This window comes from Typopeltis vanoorti, chromosome 26 (assembly GCF_054136105.1).
Source record: "Typopeltis vanoorti isolate ZY-2024b chromosome 26, IOZ_Tvanoo_1.0, whole genome shotgun sequence".
NCBI classification, from domain to species: Eukaryota; Metazoa; Arthropoda; class Arachnida; order Uropygi; family Thelyphonidae; genus Typopeltis; species Typopeltis vanoorti.
The window spans coordinates 25,177,688-25,194,094 of NC_143574.1; the positions used below are offsets into that span (position 1 = coordinate 25,177,688).

The 16,407-nt window shown below is 33.5% G+C and overlaps 1 protein-coding gene across 2 annotated transcripts in view; it reads left to right on the forward strand.

Annotated features, from left to right (window-relative positions):
* Positions 1 to 16,407, forward strand: part of LOC150092420 (ubiquitin carboxyl-terminal hydrolase 20-like) — a 416,458-nt gene that overhangs the window by 107,205 nt on the left and 292,846 nt on the right. For both annotated transcript variants that reach the window (XM_090415144.1, XM_090415145.1), the window contains exon 7: positions 98 to 176. In XM_090415144.1, coding sequence (XP_090271270.1) covers positions 98 to 176 — 79 coding nt within the window. The remainder of the gene's footprint in view (positions 1 to 97; positions 177 to 16,407) is intronic.

The following is a 16,407-nucleotide window of genomic DNA, read 5'->3' on the forward strand; positions in this document are numbered from 1 at the left end:
ATTTTCTGGAAAAAACTTAAGTTCATTCATCTGACTTGCTAAAAATGTAAGTAATTTATTATTATGCATATAATTATGCTGTTTTTATTGTTATTAGACCAAGTTATGTTGTCCCAAGTGGAATAGCTTATGGGATAAAGATGGTATTTCCAGTTTTCAGAGGTTATACTCAACAGGTATGTTCAATATTGACATAAAATTTTAATAGGTTTATCTTTATTATCAGTTTGTCATTTCAGAATACATCCATATTCTTAAGTGTAAAACCATGTTTTTCCTTAATGTCATTGTTAACAGTTACTGGGTGCAAAATACGTGCTTTTCAGTATATAACATACTTTGTTCTCTCATAACTTCATCAGTGAATAATAATAAGAGGCTTATAAATCAAAACTTTATTTAATATTAGAATCTTGTTAATTGGCATAATAATAACAAACTATACAAATAGAGAGAAACTCAGGTTAAAAATGGCAATTGAACAATAACAGGAAATTCTAAAAAAAAAAGCACCACCTTAATAGACAATGTAAAACAACTAAAAACAGTTAATATTTTCCTAACTGAAAAAAAAAAAAAAATACACACACACACACTGTTTGGAAAGAAATCAACAGAGACCATAGAGTGAGGAACAAACAACTATGGCATCCGCCTTAATAAGATGTACTACTCCCTTTCACTGCGATGACTGCAGCAATCCTAAAGAGCACTTTCCACAAGTATACGATAGCAATCAGTGGGAATTTTTGACCATTCTTCCTGTAAGCATGTAATGAGACCTGGCCTGTTGTTGGGCAGATGTCCCTTAATCTCCCCCCTGACACTCCAGTTCATTCCACAGATGTTCAATAGGGTTGAGATTAGGACTCACTGGTGATGAACATCATCACACTTGACACTCACAGTCAAGTGTGGTAATTTTCATGTCCATAAACCACACATTTACATAAGAAACCTTTCAGTGGTGATGAACATCACCACACTTGACACTCACAGTCAAGTGTGGTGATGTCCATAAACCACACATTTACATAAGCAATCTTATGATACAGTGCATTCAGCTCCATAGAAACACCATAAAGCATTTTCTGGAATGTTCAGATACCTCTCGGAGTTCAGTTTTCATGGCACTGCAAACAGAGGTCGAAGGCCAAACCAGGAAAAAACAGGACCATACCATCACACTGCCAATTCCGAATTTCATAGTTGGGTTTATGCGCTCTGATAAGAGACATTTGCTGGGTATCAGCCACACGCACACCAGTCCATCTGCTTTGTAGAGGATGTAGCGTGATTTATCGCTCCAAACACATCTTTCCACTTTACCCACTTTTTTCAACACTGCAGATGACACTGCATGTTGGTTTGGGTAACGCTGGGCTTGCATATTTCGGTACTACAATAGAAACCCGTGTTGTAATCCTTGGTTCTGAATGTTTTTGTGCAGGTTCATGTTCCAGTCAATGCCTGGAACCCAGCGTTCAGTGTGTCAACCAACAAATGACAGTTTTACATATTATCCTTCCTAGCACTCTACAGTCACATTTAGTGAGTGTGGTGGGTCATTCACTGCAGGTAGCACTTGTAGTTTACTCCCTGTACTTCCATCTCACTATGCTATCACTGATTGTTGACCTGGGATGATCCAATTTGATAACAGATAGGCCTCAAGATGGCATCCTAATGCCTCTTTCAAACTCTGTCAGTTCCCTTCTTGCAGCCATTTCACCTGGACACAGTGGCACTGACTTCAGAACATCATATTCCTCCATTTTATACCTGCTATACACACCTGACTTGTTACATGTCGCAATGCACCTTGCCCACGGGGGTGTCTGTTAATTTTTTTCCAAGCAGTATATGAAATTAGTACTTTTTAAATCTGCTAATTTTTCCTATTTCCCATGAATTAGATACACAAAGGCCATCAAGTCTATTTAAGTTAGCAGGTGGGGTAATGTTTCACATCTTTTTTGTAAAAATGTTTTATTAGCAAACTTTTATGAAGGATTCTTATCTTGTTCCGTGAACTGTATGTTTAGCGGAGACATCATGCTCAGCAAGTGCAGACTTTTCATTATATTTAATATAAGACTTCATGTTCTTCATGGTGAATAAAAGCAGATTTTCCAGTTTGTCCTAACCTACAAAAGCAAGGAATCTGTTAGACTCTTGGAAAACCAAGAGGCAGAAGCATATCCTTAGGAGATGCAAGAAAGGTGGAGATTTTCCTGATGAGATGAAAGGCAGCAAAAATGTTCAGTGGTTTTTTAAAATATTTGCTATACATTCAGAAATGCCTTGCATATAAGGAATAGGAACGAGAGTTATTTTTTCTGATTCCATAACTGCTAAATGCTTTTGTGATGAAGGAAACATTAACAAAACATAAAAGTTCATCAGAAGAACATAAATGAACACAATGTAATAATGTCTTAATAGTTGCTAGCCTTTTGACTAGAATGGTGGTGAAAATCAGTAATAATATAGCAGCATGTATGAGTCTTCCTAAAAGCTGAAATTGTAAGCTGCCATCTAGTTGACAAAGAATGAGAAGATTTAAAAAGTCTGTTTAGATGAACTGGTTCTAGGATGACAGCATTTATTTTGGAAAGGAATTGCTGTACCCCAGAGCATTGCTCCATTGCAGATTGCAAAAACGTTATCTACTTATCTGCACTAATGATTAGGTCTAGGAGAAACTGTAAAAATAATCATAATTAAAATTCTGAATATATTTAGGTATTGTTTATGTTAGTATGTTTATTAGTTTTGTTTTCATAACGCGCATTGTCGGCACTTGCGATGTGCCCGTTATGGAAATTGTTTTGTTAAAAGTGATATGTAAAGAAGTTAAAAAATTGATGTACTTACTAGATTTTGATATTTGTATTACTTACAAGAAATTTATTGTAATTTAAAATTATCAAAAGTTGTGTTTTATGAGGACATTCTCTTGTCGCTAACGGACACAGCGTGTCAGCCATTATACAGTACTTAGTTTCTCGCTTGCCACGGAGTGCGCATGCTCGCCGAGAAGTTTGATGTGTGATTGACAGCTGACAAGGAAATCGTTCGGTATCTGAGTAACGCCTGTAAACAAGAGAGCGTTCGGAAGGAATTGAGAACATAGGCCGGCAGATATTTAGGTTCGGGAGGAACTTAAGTTTTTTTTATGTGACAGTCGGAGGAAAATTAATAGTATATTCTGAAAAAGGAATCGTGGAACTATTAAGTTTTGATGTGGAATAAGTATTGATAAATAAAAGGGAAATATTGCTATAAATCGTTTTAAAAGGAATATTGGAGGAAACACTAATTGAAAGATTTATAGTAGATTCCGAAAAGGGAATTGTAGAACTGTAAGTTTTTTTTTATTGGAAGAGTCAAGACTGTCAATAAGCATTTAGTGAATAAAAGAAGAATTTGCTATTTACGTTCTAAAGGAATGTTCGAGAAAACTCTGATTAGGAAGTTTCATCTGTATTAAGGATGCCAGATCTGACTATTATTTCTACTGAAGAAAGGAGAAAGAATTAAGTCAGGAAGAACTAATGTGTGTTACATAAGTGATGAGAAAGGATCCTGTAAAAATGAAGAATAGAGTCATATGTCTTTGGAAAAGGGCCTTGACAGAGAAAGAAACTGGCTATGAACACTTTGTGATTGTGCAAACAAAGTGTTTAGTCTAGTCTTAAGTGTAAGTTTATTTTTAAAAGGCTTTGGATCCAATTAATTTGTAATTAGTTATGTAATATTTGTTTGAAGTGTATATATATTGTTTTTGTTATATTAAATATGTTTATTTTGTATTCTGGTCTTGAGTCAGTGAGTATTTGGATTCTGAAAGAGTTAAGATCATTGCACCAATTGGAGTGAACCCTTGTGCATATAATAATATACAGGTACACTCGGAAAATAAAAAAAAAATAATTGTTAGAAACAGAGATCATTCTCTATGGTAGGATTAAATATTAAGATATAATATCTATGAATATCCTTATCTATATAAAAATCCACCAATTATTAACAAAACGTTATTGAAGAGATATCGTTCAAAATGTTCCGTGAAGAAGTTGATAATGGTTAGATAAATAGGACTGCCTATAGCTGTTCCTTCAAATCTGTTTATATAATTTTTGAAAGATGAAATAACCAGAATGTATAACAAAATCAAATAGTTTAACAATATCCAATGGAAATTCTTGTTGGAGCAGTGGTTTCTGATAAAGGAATATTAGTAAACAACAACATAATATCTACGCTTGATCATAACATCAGAAGGATTTAGATGAAGATCTCAAATTTTATTTTTAAAATTCAAAGTGCTTTTTATATAAGTTGAAGATCTAGTGAAAGTACCAAGCAATTTAGATAAATGTTTATATATTGTGTGAAACATTACTGTATTGTCCTAACTTAAATACATCCACTGTTCTACATCTGTCCCCTTAATGAAAGAGAATATTTTTTAAATCTTCTAATCTTTCCTAGCTTATATATATATATATATATCTCAACCAAGTGCACCTCTTTCTTTGAGAAGAAAGATGAAACCTCTTTCTTTTCAGTTCACAATTTCCTGCTTTGTAGTACAGCATGCAGCCTTTTCTGAATGGAACATTCAGATACTTAGTCACTTCTTAGATCAGTGTAGCATAATCATTACATTTATCATCTTTACCTGGAGTTCCTTCTGTCACATTCTGATGAAGGAAATTGTCTTGGAACAGAATTTTGGCTTCATTCTTTTCATGAGATTTCACCATTACCCAATTACTATTTGGATTAAGTAACCTATGATGATTACTTGTTTAGCACCGTGAGATTGATCTGCTGATTCATTTCATTGTCACCAGCAACTGACTTGTTAGGTCTGTAAAAACACCCCCACCATCTATTTGGTCTTATTAAACTCCACCTCACACAAGATAGCTTCATGTTACATGGATACCTATTACTAATATTAAAATTGTAAATAAGAATGCAAGAGGAGAAGAACCAGAGGCCATCCCTGGAAGTTAAGCCAGATCATGGTGAAGAGGTGTGAGGAGTGGATTTTTACATGGAGAAATGTTTGTGAATGTAACACATTACTGGAATATCAGAAACAAAGGTGTTTGAGTTCATTGCTTTATTGGATACGGTGTGTCCTAAAATTGTTAACATTAGTGAAACGTGGCTATCAGATATAGTAACTGGGATTGAGTGTAATGGGTATACTGTTTTTAGGAATGACAGAAGTAGAAAGAAACACAAGAAAATAATGATGGTACTAATATCCCATGTAACAGTGAATTTGAGGCTATCTGATGTGAAGTGAAGGCTAACAATGAAATAAATGGTGGGGTGTTACTATAGACCTGGTGGTTCAGTTGCAAGGGACGAAGAAATGCATCGCAAATTTATCTTATGGGTACTAAATGAGTGATCATTATGGGTGAATTTAATTATCCAAGCATTGATTGAATAGAAGTGAAATATCATGATAAGAATGAAGAGTAATTTATTGAATTGTTGCGAGACAAATTTCTCAAGCCACATGTGAAATGTAAAACTCATTGTCAAAGAGTGTTAGATTTGTTCATAACATCAGAAGAGGTCTCTATTATGAATATGACTATTTTACCACCAGTTGGTGACAATGACCATGCCGTGCTTTCTTGGGAAGTATCTAATTCTATTGATGTTCCCATTGGAACAGGTTACATGCTGAACTATAAAGCTGGAAATTATGATCAACTTAGGAGAATACTAGCTTTGGTCTTATGGTATCAGTTACTGCAATATGAGAACGAATGGGAATCTTTGAAAAAGTGCTTGAATGTGGCAGTATCTGAATGTATCCCTAGTGTTCAAAGAATAAATAGGTTGGGAGTGAAATGGATGTGCAACCTTATTAAGCAAGATATCCACAAAAGAAGATGATGTGGAAAGAATATCATGAGAGGAGTTATGAAATATATGAAGCGCAGGAGAGAAAAGTAACTAGTATTATGTAGAAATCTAAATCGGAGTATGAGGAGAAATTGGCTATGTAGATTAAAGGCAATCCAAAAGAATTTTATTGTTATGCTGCAAGCAAAAGAAAGAATGAATGTGGAAAAATAACTTTACTGAATGCAGATGGCATGCTAGTGTCAGAAGCTAATGGGATTGTTCAATTTACCACCTTCCTGATATTTATTTTCAGTGTTCTTACCAAAGTCTTCCCATAATGTTTGATGAGCTAGTTTTATACAGTGCTTCTTTTCTTTTACGATGCTATTACTATTGCACGGTGATCAATATTCATTTTAGAAATTATGGACTTTACAACCGCGTTATAAATAACTATTTTAATATCCCGACTTTTCGATCTTCATATTAAGATCATTAACTGGAGCATATACAAATATACAGGACAAGCCGAGTTACATTACATGTAGTAAACTAGAGAAACAATGAATTGATCACAAGTTATTCTACTGGCATGACCTCTAGTGAAAAAAAAAAAAAAAATATAAACTACATCAAGCTAAATTCTATTTATGATAACATGAATAAACATTCTTTCTTTCAGTAACAACGATGTCCTATTTTTATTACAATTGTTATTTTTGATTTAGGGTCCTGGATTTTCTACAATCCTGTTTATAGTTGCTTTTAGAGCAACTTATACAGTGCTTCACTTTGTTACATTTTTCTTTGTATTCTCTAAGACCACAAGCTGACTTATTTGCCAGGAACTTTCCATATGCTTTGTTCTTTTCCTTAACTACTCTTTAACTTCCTTAGTCCACCATAGAGTTCTGCTTTTTCTATCCTTACAGACATTGAAAGTTTTTCCACTTGGGTATACTATAAATTAAAGATCCCAAGAAGTTCTATTCTTACTTTCATCCATTATCCAAGTGTAAGCAGAAAAAGTTTGCACATGAAACTTACTTCATGACTTGGCTACTTGTATATAGAGGCTAATGACTTCACATCAGTTGCCTTAGTATCCCATAATGCAAAGCACGTATCCTTATGGACATGCATAATGTTGAAAGTGACCCTTCCCCATAATGCATAGCATTATACATGTCTGTAAAGTATATGCTTTGCATTATGGGATACTAGGGCAATTGATGTGAAGTCATTAGCCTGTATATACAAGTAGCCCAGTTGTAACTAACTAATCCATGTCCTTAATAGAAATCCAGCAGGCATTTACCATTATTATTAGCTTTGCAGTTTTCTCCAAATTTTCCAAAAACATTTCTATTTCTGACAGATTTTCAAGGACCAACTTTTCTTTCTCATTGTGCTACCTTTTCTAATACCTGAAAAAATTCTTCCAATTCTAATGCTTCAATTAAGAAGTTAGAATTGAGCCTCTCATAAGCCAAATTGATCAACTCTACTTTCTGTAAATTTCTCAATTTTAGTACTCAGGCATATGATTAGTACTCAACTTCTCAGAAACCAAATGACCAACCTACATCTTAAATATTTCATCATATAATTTTTTTTTTATTTTTTAATTTAGCTTGAAATATACATTATTTTCTTAACACCAACAAATGACATTCACCACCACATGCATTATCCAGATCAGATCTCTTACTCTTGGATGAAACTTGCATAGCATTTACATCCAATGCTGTCCACTTCCAATGTCCAGATTCCCCCTCTTCACAATTCCTTTTGTCACAAGGGTGGCACCTGCCTTTGTATGATTGATCAGCATTTCATGCAAGAGAGAGAGAGAGAGAGAGAGCAACTAATTTAGAATAATCTGATTTTGGCCTCCTCTATCTCAAGGATTGCTTGCCTTGCTTAGTAATGTCCTGCTGTATTTACCTTTCTCAAAACTTTGATAAACACTCAGACTGCTTCACAATCCTTTCCATGAAATTTGACCATGTGCAATCCAGCCATCCAAAACATTTTTATATGTCTGGTAATCATTTCCTTCTCCACCAATTAGATCTCCAGCAAGGACCATCGTTTCCTTTTTCATTGTGTCAGTTGCTTTCTCTAAAGCCTCAAATTCCTTCACTTCTACCTTAGTAGAACCTTCTGTGGGACCATAAGCACAAAGAAGTCTCATTGTCTAGTTCCCCATTCTGATATTTGCCCACATCACTCTACTTGATATTGCCTGCCATTCAAGAAGATTATCCTCATATTTAGTGTGGAATACTATAGCTAGTTTTTCTTTTTGCTGATTCTTATTGTCTAAATATAACATTTTGTATTAGAAAGATGTCACCTTTTTTTTTTTTCTTTGTTTCATTCACACCTGTTATGTCAATCTGTTCTTATCCAACTCTTCTCCTAGTTATAATAAATTTAGTTTAATCCTTTATCCAAGTGTAAGCAAACAAAGTTTGCACCTGAAGTAGGTGCAAACTAGAAATGGAACTAGGAGAAGTTGTTGGAAGTTTTTTCCAACTTCCAACATCTTTCTCTAAATCCAGAGTAATTTGATAATAAGGTGAGACACCATTTTGCAACTCGTATAGGTAAACATGACTTCTCCATTGCTTCCACCTTAGTATCACCACCTCTGGATCTGGAGAAGTCATGTTTACCTATACGAGTTGCCAAATGGTGTCTCACCTTATTATTAAATTACTCTGGATTTAGAGAAAGATGTTGGAAGTTGGAAAAAACTTCCAACAACTTCTCCTAGTTCCATTTCTTTTCTATTGATGCTTCTTATGTTGATAGCATGAATCTTGAACTCTGCTGATGTTGCATTGGGGTGTGTTCTGGGATTTGTTCCAGTAGGTCACTTTTTTGCTTTTTGTCCTGATTTCCTGATGAAAACATTGGGGGCCCCTATTTAACTGTACAATGCCCCAACTGGCATGAAATTCTGTTATATTGTACCATCATTTTATAATGTGATTTTAACCAGTAAGAATACAATTTGGTCAGCTAAATCCCAGATTGCCAGCCCATCCTCATTCGTTCATTATCCACATAGATATCTAACAGGGCGCACCATGAGTAGGTGAAGATCGGACATTAGGTCACTAGCCCTGGTCAGTTTTTCTGCATTCCTTAAAAGGCTGCGTGGAGGTCTTCTTACTATTATACAACTTTGACCCTTAAACACCCCTTAAAAAATAGTAGGTAGATTTAACTCATCACTGATATGGTGAGTAATGGTTATAAGAAAGAAATTTGGTTGGTCCCCTGGTGCTTGTTATAACCAAGTTCAATTATAGATTTAACTCATCACTGATATAGTGAGTAATGATTATAAGATGGAAATTTTGCACTCATATCTTTCTACCTTAACTTGACTTAGATCATCTGATATCATTAACATTATACCTTTGTTGGATCCTACTTCTTCTCAATCTATACTTTGGATCCGACTTGTTAGTCACTACGATGTTCTTAAACAAAAAAATAGTTGCTAGTTGATTTCTAATACAAATATAGAGAAAATTTATATTTATTGACTGCCACTCTATATCTGAATTAGTTCAAGAATTGAAGAAAAATCAACCCTCAACTATTTCTCCTTAATATGTTATTAATATATATACAGGCCGAGTATATTTGACTTACTTAATTCACCCGCTTTGGTTCGAATATTTTATGAATGGTGCAGTAAAAGAGATTCAGGCAAAATACAATTTTTGATTAACAAAAACAAACATTTAATTTAAAAATCACAAATTTTACACTTAACTTCAAATCAGTAATTAAGATATCACAAACATTTTAGCTTCTCTGATAAGTACAATCATTCAAACTCAGACAATGGTAAATCTGTTATCTCTAGTACAGTCTTCTCACAGTTCCTTTTAACTATTTAATAAAGTTCCTTAATGATCATTCACATCAATATCTCATAGTTCTTTAAGCTTCAAATACAATAAAATTGCAGTAACACCTCTTCAAACGAACACTTTTAAATCTACACTTCAGCTAATCTCCGCAATAGTTACTGTTAGTATAAGGAAATTCTAGGATGAAACTCGCACACTTCTCTGTATAGAAATATTAAAGGTTGGAATAATCTTACCGATAATCTTTTTTCTTCATCTACTTATACGTAAACACTTTTTATAATTGTAAACACTTAAACAGTATATGGCACTCATTAAATAAATCTTCTAAGCAATAACTGAATTAATCATCGGTCACTATACACATAAACAAACATTCTTGCATAAATACTACTGATCACTCATGAATTAAGGCAACAGACAATAATTCTTAAATTGAGGTTTTATATGTACAGTTGTTCATTCTTCCGGCATTCAATTAATTCTTTAGACACTATAATTCTAAACACAGCTATCGGTAAACTTCAACTTTACAGCCTCTACTATTCTCTAGTAACTCCATGCTTTATTTCAAGATTCTGTGTGTCCTTGAAAGGTCGGCGCTGAAATTAAATCTCAGCTCAAGTATTGCTAGTCTATTTAATAGTCTCTCAGCTGTTTTTCATAGCTATAATTGTTATTCTACAACTTATTAGCTAACTGCTTCTCGAGTAGTAGACTTAAAATAGCTGCTTGAGTGACTTGCCGACTCTCTAATATTGCACTCTTATTCCCCGAATGCTGAATGCTCCTATTCCAACCAAATGCCAATCTCTCCTTTTTCCTCTCTAATCTATTTTTTTTTTTTTTATACAGTGTTCTTCCTTTTTATATCCATTCTTCCCGCCTAAATTGTTCATGTGCTCTCTTTAACTAAACTGCAGCTTTTCTCCCTCACGTACTATTCCAACTCTTGCTCTCTCACTTACATACGTCTCCATGACAACAAAACAAAACATAATAAAATTGAGCTATTGCATAACGTTAAGCTTCTACAAATAGGAATAAATAGAGAATATTTACATTTCAATTAATGTGCAGTTAAATTATCAAATACAAGTTCTTATAATATTAATATAGTAATAAATAAGATAGCTTAATAATATTTAATACAGTCTTTTCATTATTAATACATATATCTTTGATTAATTAATTAAATATTAGATAAAATTAAAGGTAGTTATATGAATATTAAATTATAAACAAGTGATTTACATTAAATAATTACAAGTTTAGCTTATGTGATGGAAGATCATGTTGGATTCTGAAGCAAATATTAATTACTCAAATTACTACATATTCAGAATCCAACACCTTCCTTGCCTATATTTCCTAAAAATACTGTATACCTTTTACCCTCTACACTCAATACCAGTTAGTATATTTGTTCCTAAGAGTCAAGTTTCACTAATACAAATAATATGATGCCAGAAGGTATTCAAATACTTAGCCACTTCCTAGGTCAGAGTTATTTAATTATTTATTTAACGTATGATGACATAACGGCCATGAGGCTCCTTTTACGATGGAGTACGGCACAATCTCAGCCCCCCCCCCCCATTTTTTCTGGGCCCGGAACTGGCATAGCTGACAAATCAGACCTACGACTAGGGCTTAAGTATTCCTGACTGTAATCTGTGTGTGTTTGCAATGCTGGTTTGCCTGCTTGCAGGAGGAAAACCCCCAGAAAAACTGGGGAGAAAAACTCTGCTGCCCAAAACTGGCTAACTTGGCTATGTCTGAGAAAGATCCTTAAGCTCCTCACGGCAGCAACAAGAATCGAATCCAGGACACTCCTTTCCCAGGCATATGGTTACGAAGCTCATAGCCACTCGGCTAACTGTGCGGACTCCTAGGTCAGTGTTTCACGATCACTCTCACCAACTAGAAGCAGCAAACTCAATTTCTTTGATGTTTTGCTCATAAATTTGTTCACAGGCATGAAAAGTTACTTCCGTGTTTTTGTTACCTCACCTCTGTAGTCTGCTTATCTAATTGGGCAACTTTGAGCTCTCTATTCATATATGATGCTTCACTTATTAAGTATGTGCTAAGATGTCTGCATAAGTCTGAACCAGATAAGCACACAATCATCCTTTCATCATAATCACCTCCACGATTAAGAATATTTGTATCATTAGTACAATTGCATAACTTTGTCATTGTTATGCATAGATTCTCACCATTCCTGCAAATGTGATCTAATTTTTCTGAGTCTCTGTTAGGTCTCATACTAATAAATAATTCCTGCAGACTCCTGATACCAAACACGTTCTTGTGCAGAATGTGTCTATTATATAAATTCATTCTTTCCTCAGACTCATTCCACACATACAGAAACTCCCAACCATTCCTTTTACACAGCCTGTGCATCAGATTCTTTACTACCATAGTTCTTAATTCTGTACCATCATGGTAATAGACTACCTGTAAAAATAATCATATTAAAAATTCTGAATATTTTTACGTATTAATATTGTTTGTTAGTTTTTGTTTTCATACACGCAGTGTCTGCACTTGTGATGTGCTCGTTATGAAAATATTATGTTAGAAGTAATATGTAAGGAAGTAAAAATATTGAAGTACTTACTTAATTGATTATTTGTATTATTTATAAGAAAGTTTGTTGTATTTTTAAATGTTGAATTTTGTGTTTATGAAAGACTTTCTTCAGCGCTGGTGGATACAGCGAGTCAGCCATATTATTACAATGCGTAGTTTCTGACTTTTGTGAAGTGCGCATGCTCCCGGAGTGAACTTGATCTTTGATTGACAGCTGACAAGAAAAGCGTTGCGTATCCAAGTTACAGTGGTAAACAAGGGAGCGTTCGGAAAGTTTTTTAGAACACTGGCCGAGGAATATTCAAGTTGGGAGGAACTTGATTTTTTTGTGTGCGGCAGTTAAAAGGAAATTTTATATTGTATTCCGAAAAAGGAATAGTGGAAATAATATGTTTCAAGAAGGAATAAGTACAGAAGAAAAAGGAAATCTTGAAACTAAGTTTTTATAAACTGGCCGAGGAATATTCAAGTTAGAAGGAACTTGATTTTTTGTGTGCGGCAGTCAAAAGGAAATTTCATATTGTATTCCGAAAAAGGAATAGTGGAAATAATGTTTCAAGAAGGAATAAGTAAAGAAAAAGGAAATCTTGAAACTAAGTTTTTATAAACTGGCCAAGATATATTCAAGTAGCAAGGAACTTGATTTTGTTTTGTGTGAGGCAGTAAAAAAGAATTTTAAAGGGATCCTAAAAAATGAAGTACAGAACCTTGTAACTTCTGGAAAGAGCCTTAACAGGAAGAGAATAAGACTATGAACATTTTTTTTGTGATTGTAAAAAAAAAGAGGTGTTTTGTCTTAAGAGTAAGTTTATATTTTTCTAATAAGGCCTTGGATCCATATAATCTGTAGTTGTAGTTATGTATTTTTACTAGAAGTGTATATATATTGTTTTAAGTTTTATTAAATGTGTTTATTTTGTACTTGGTATTGAGTCAATGATTAGTTGGATTCTGAAAGAGTGAGTTAAAGTCATTGCACCAATTGGAGTGAACTCTTTGTGCAAATATAATAACATATAGGGACACTCGGAGTCAAAAATAAAAAATAATTGTTAGTAAAAGAAATTTATATAATATTTCATCTCATAAGTATATAGTATAATTATTAACAAAGGCACAGCCGGTAGACTAAAAAGTTAATATACAAATAAAGAGGGAAATATATATAAAAATACATTATAAATAACATACCAATATCTAATTTCTCAATCATCACTCTCTCACACTACTTCAGGCACTTCTTTCATATCCTCTGTTATTCATAGCTAGTCTCCTCAATTGTTTTTGCCTACTAGAACTATCATCACTTTTCTTTTTTTTGTTTTTTCAGTTGCAATTCAGAAGTAGCAACACAGTTATCAATGGCCTGTTTCACTACCATATAGCATTCTTCTTTTTATATTCTACTTACCAGATTATTGTTATATAATGATATCTTACATATTTCAGTGCTTATCTTCAGTATTCATGTTGTCTTGAATTCATTTGTTATATCCCTTCTCCAATTGATTTGGTCCTGAAGTATGGCATCATCTGCATGAAATAAAAGTTGAATTGAATATCTCTGATTTTCATATTACATTTAATATCATGTTCCTTCATGATGTGATCTGTGTAGATATTGAATAATGGTGAATAAGGGTATATGCTATTTCTAAAATGCACCTTTTGTCTTACATGAAAATCTGACAGTAACTTCTGTGCAGATTGACTTCACAGATTGATTTCAGAGAACAAGAAAAAGTTGCGCAGCCTTTCTTTATCCCTTTTTTAGGTAAGTTTCTAGTTTCGATTAACTGGAACACTTACTAAGGAAATTCCTCTGTAATTTTGACATTTAGTTGTTCTCACTTTTTATTGATAACTACTGTAAAATCGTTACACCTGTCATCTCAAATTAAGCTTCAGAAGTACACTAGGCCTCTTAATAATCAGTGCAACCATTGTCAAACTTATCTCCATAATTTAGCATTTTTGGTTGAATTTTATCAAGGTATTCTGCATTTCTGAAGATAAAAACTTGTTTGAAATCAAGACCAACAATTGGAGAACTAATCTGAAGAAAACGATGACCAATTCAATCAGGAAAACATGATGTTATGTGAATGAATTGAAAAATCATATCAAGATAGACTCATGAAGTTATACATAAAAAAAAACGTATTAAAAAAACATAAAAAAGTCCTAGCAAGTTAGTATACTCAGAAAACAGAGAAAAATGTGAGAAAGCTAAGTTATATGTATAAGTAGCTTTAAAAAAAAAGTCAAGAGAAGGCTTTGGTCAGAATACAGATAGTAAATATCATGAAGATGAGAAATTATTCTCAAAACTATTGGGAAAAAAATGCTTAGAAATGGAGGAGAATACTGGAAAAGGATTAGAGATAACAAAAACTGAAGATAAGAATATTCTGGATGTCTGGAGTTAATTTGAAAGCAATTAAATGAGATGAGTAGTAAGAAAACAGCCACAGAAAATATATATGAACAGTGAGAAAATATCCAGGAAAATTCTTTCCCTCTGTATTTTCATTAAAATACTAATGATATTTTGAATATTATCTGTTCTCTTTGTGAGCTACTTCATAATGAAATTTCTGCAAACAACCTATCATTCTCAATAGTTACAGCCTCAAAAACAATAGAGAAGATAACAACTGTTGCCTCTAATCAAACAGATGATGCACATATAATCAGCATCTCATATGTTAAAGGTATTTATTATTGTTACAGAATGCATTTCTCATATTTTGAAGAATTTTAGTATCTCTTCCACTTTCATGCCTATTAATTCAATCAGCTCTATGATGCCATCTCTAAAAATTAAAATTCCACCTCTGCTGCTGTCTAGAGTGTATTCAGGCCCATGCAACTACCAGTTATTTTACTTTGGACTATCATGCATTTCTGAACATCAATCCTACATTACCTCCAGGAAACACTACAAATCAGATCTAGTGGAACATGGAATTGCTAATATTTGCCCACATGATCCTTTGGAATTGATACTAAATCCACACAGATAGTCCCTTAAATATAAGTGTCTCTAGAAAGTTTCAAATTCTTTCTACATTGACCTAATCTTAACCTTAGTTTTAATAGTTTAATATTATATAAGTTTTTTAATGACACTTGCATTTAATTCATTTGAACCTAATTGACAGATATGTTTACTTGGTTATCTCGCAACTGTATACAAGGAGAGATTCCATTCTCCATATACTTTTGTTGTTTAATTTCAAACTGTAACACAATTATGGTTCTCAATATATGAATTAAAATACCTGTAATTCAATCAATCTTAATTAAATTAATCAACAGTTATAAGTTTATTTTTATAACAGATCAATTGTTCTACCTATTAAACAGGTTTTTTCTGTGTGAATGTTTTTTTTTTGGATACTTGGCAAAAGGCTATTATTACTGCCTTTCCTTGGTCAGAAAGATCCAAAAATCCCCACCCCAATTGCCCCGACCAGTTTGCCTATGTAAGATTCTTGAAAAAAATATGAAGGTTAATATTTTCTGTTATTCTTTCTTTTAAGGTTACACGGTGATCAGCATTCATATTTATAAATTTAGGGACAAAAATACACGTGTTGAACAGATTATTTTATTAATTACTAATAAAATAAAACTTGACATTTATTGAAGACCAAAATTTATTAGTCAGCTTTGACATAACTTCCCGGTTCACCAATGTCCCAATCAATGACACTATCTTGCTCTTACAGAACATATTTCTACACGACATCATGGCCCTCTTTGCCCGCATACTCCGCTCCGGATATTTCGTGTGACAAAACAATTTTTACCTTCAAAAAGAAGGTACAGCCATGGGCTCAATGCCCCCCCCCCCCCATAGCTAACTTTTATATGGAAGACTGAGTAACTTGCTCTAGAGACAGCATGTCTAAAGCCCAAAATTTGGCTCAGATACGTCAACGATATTTTCACCATTTGGCCCCACTGTCACGAAGCTCTAAATGCATTCCTTAGCCACCTAAAAAAACAACATAAACGTATC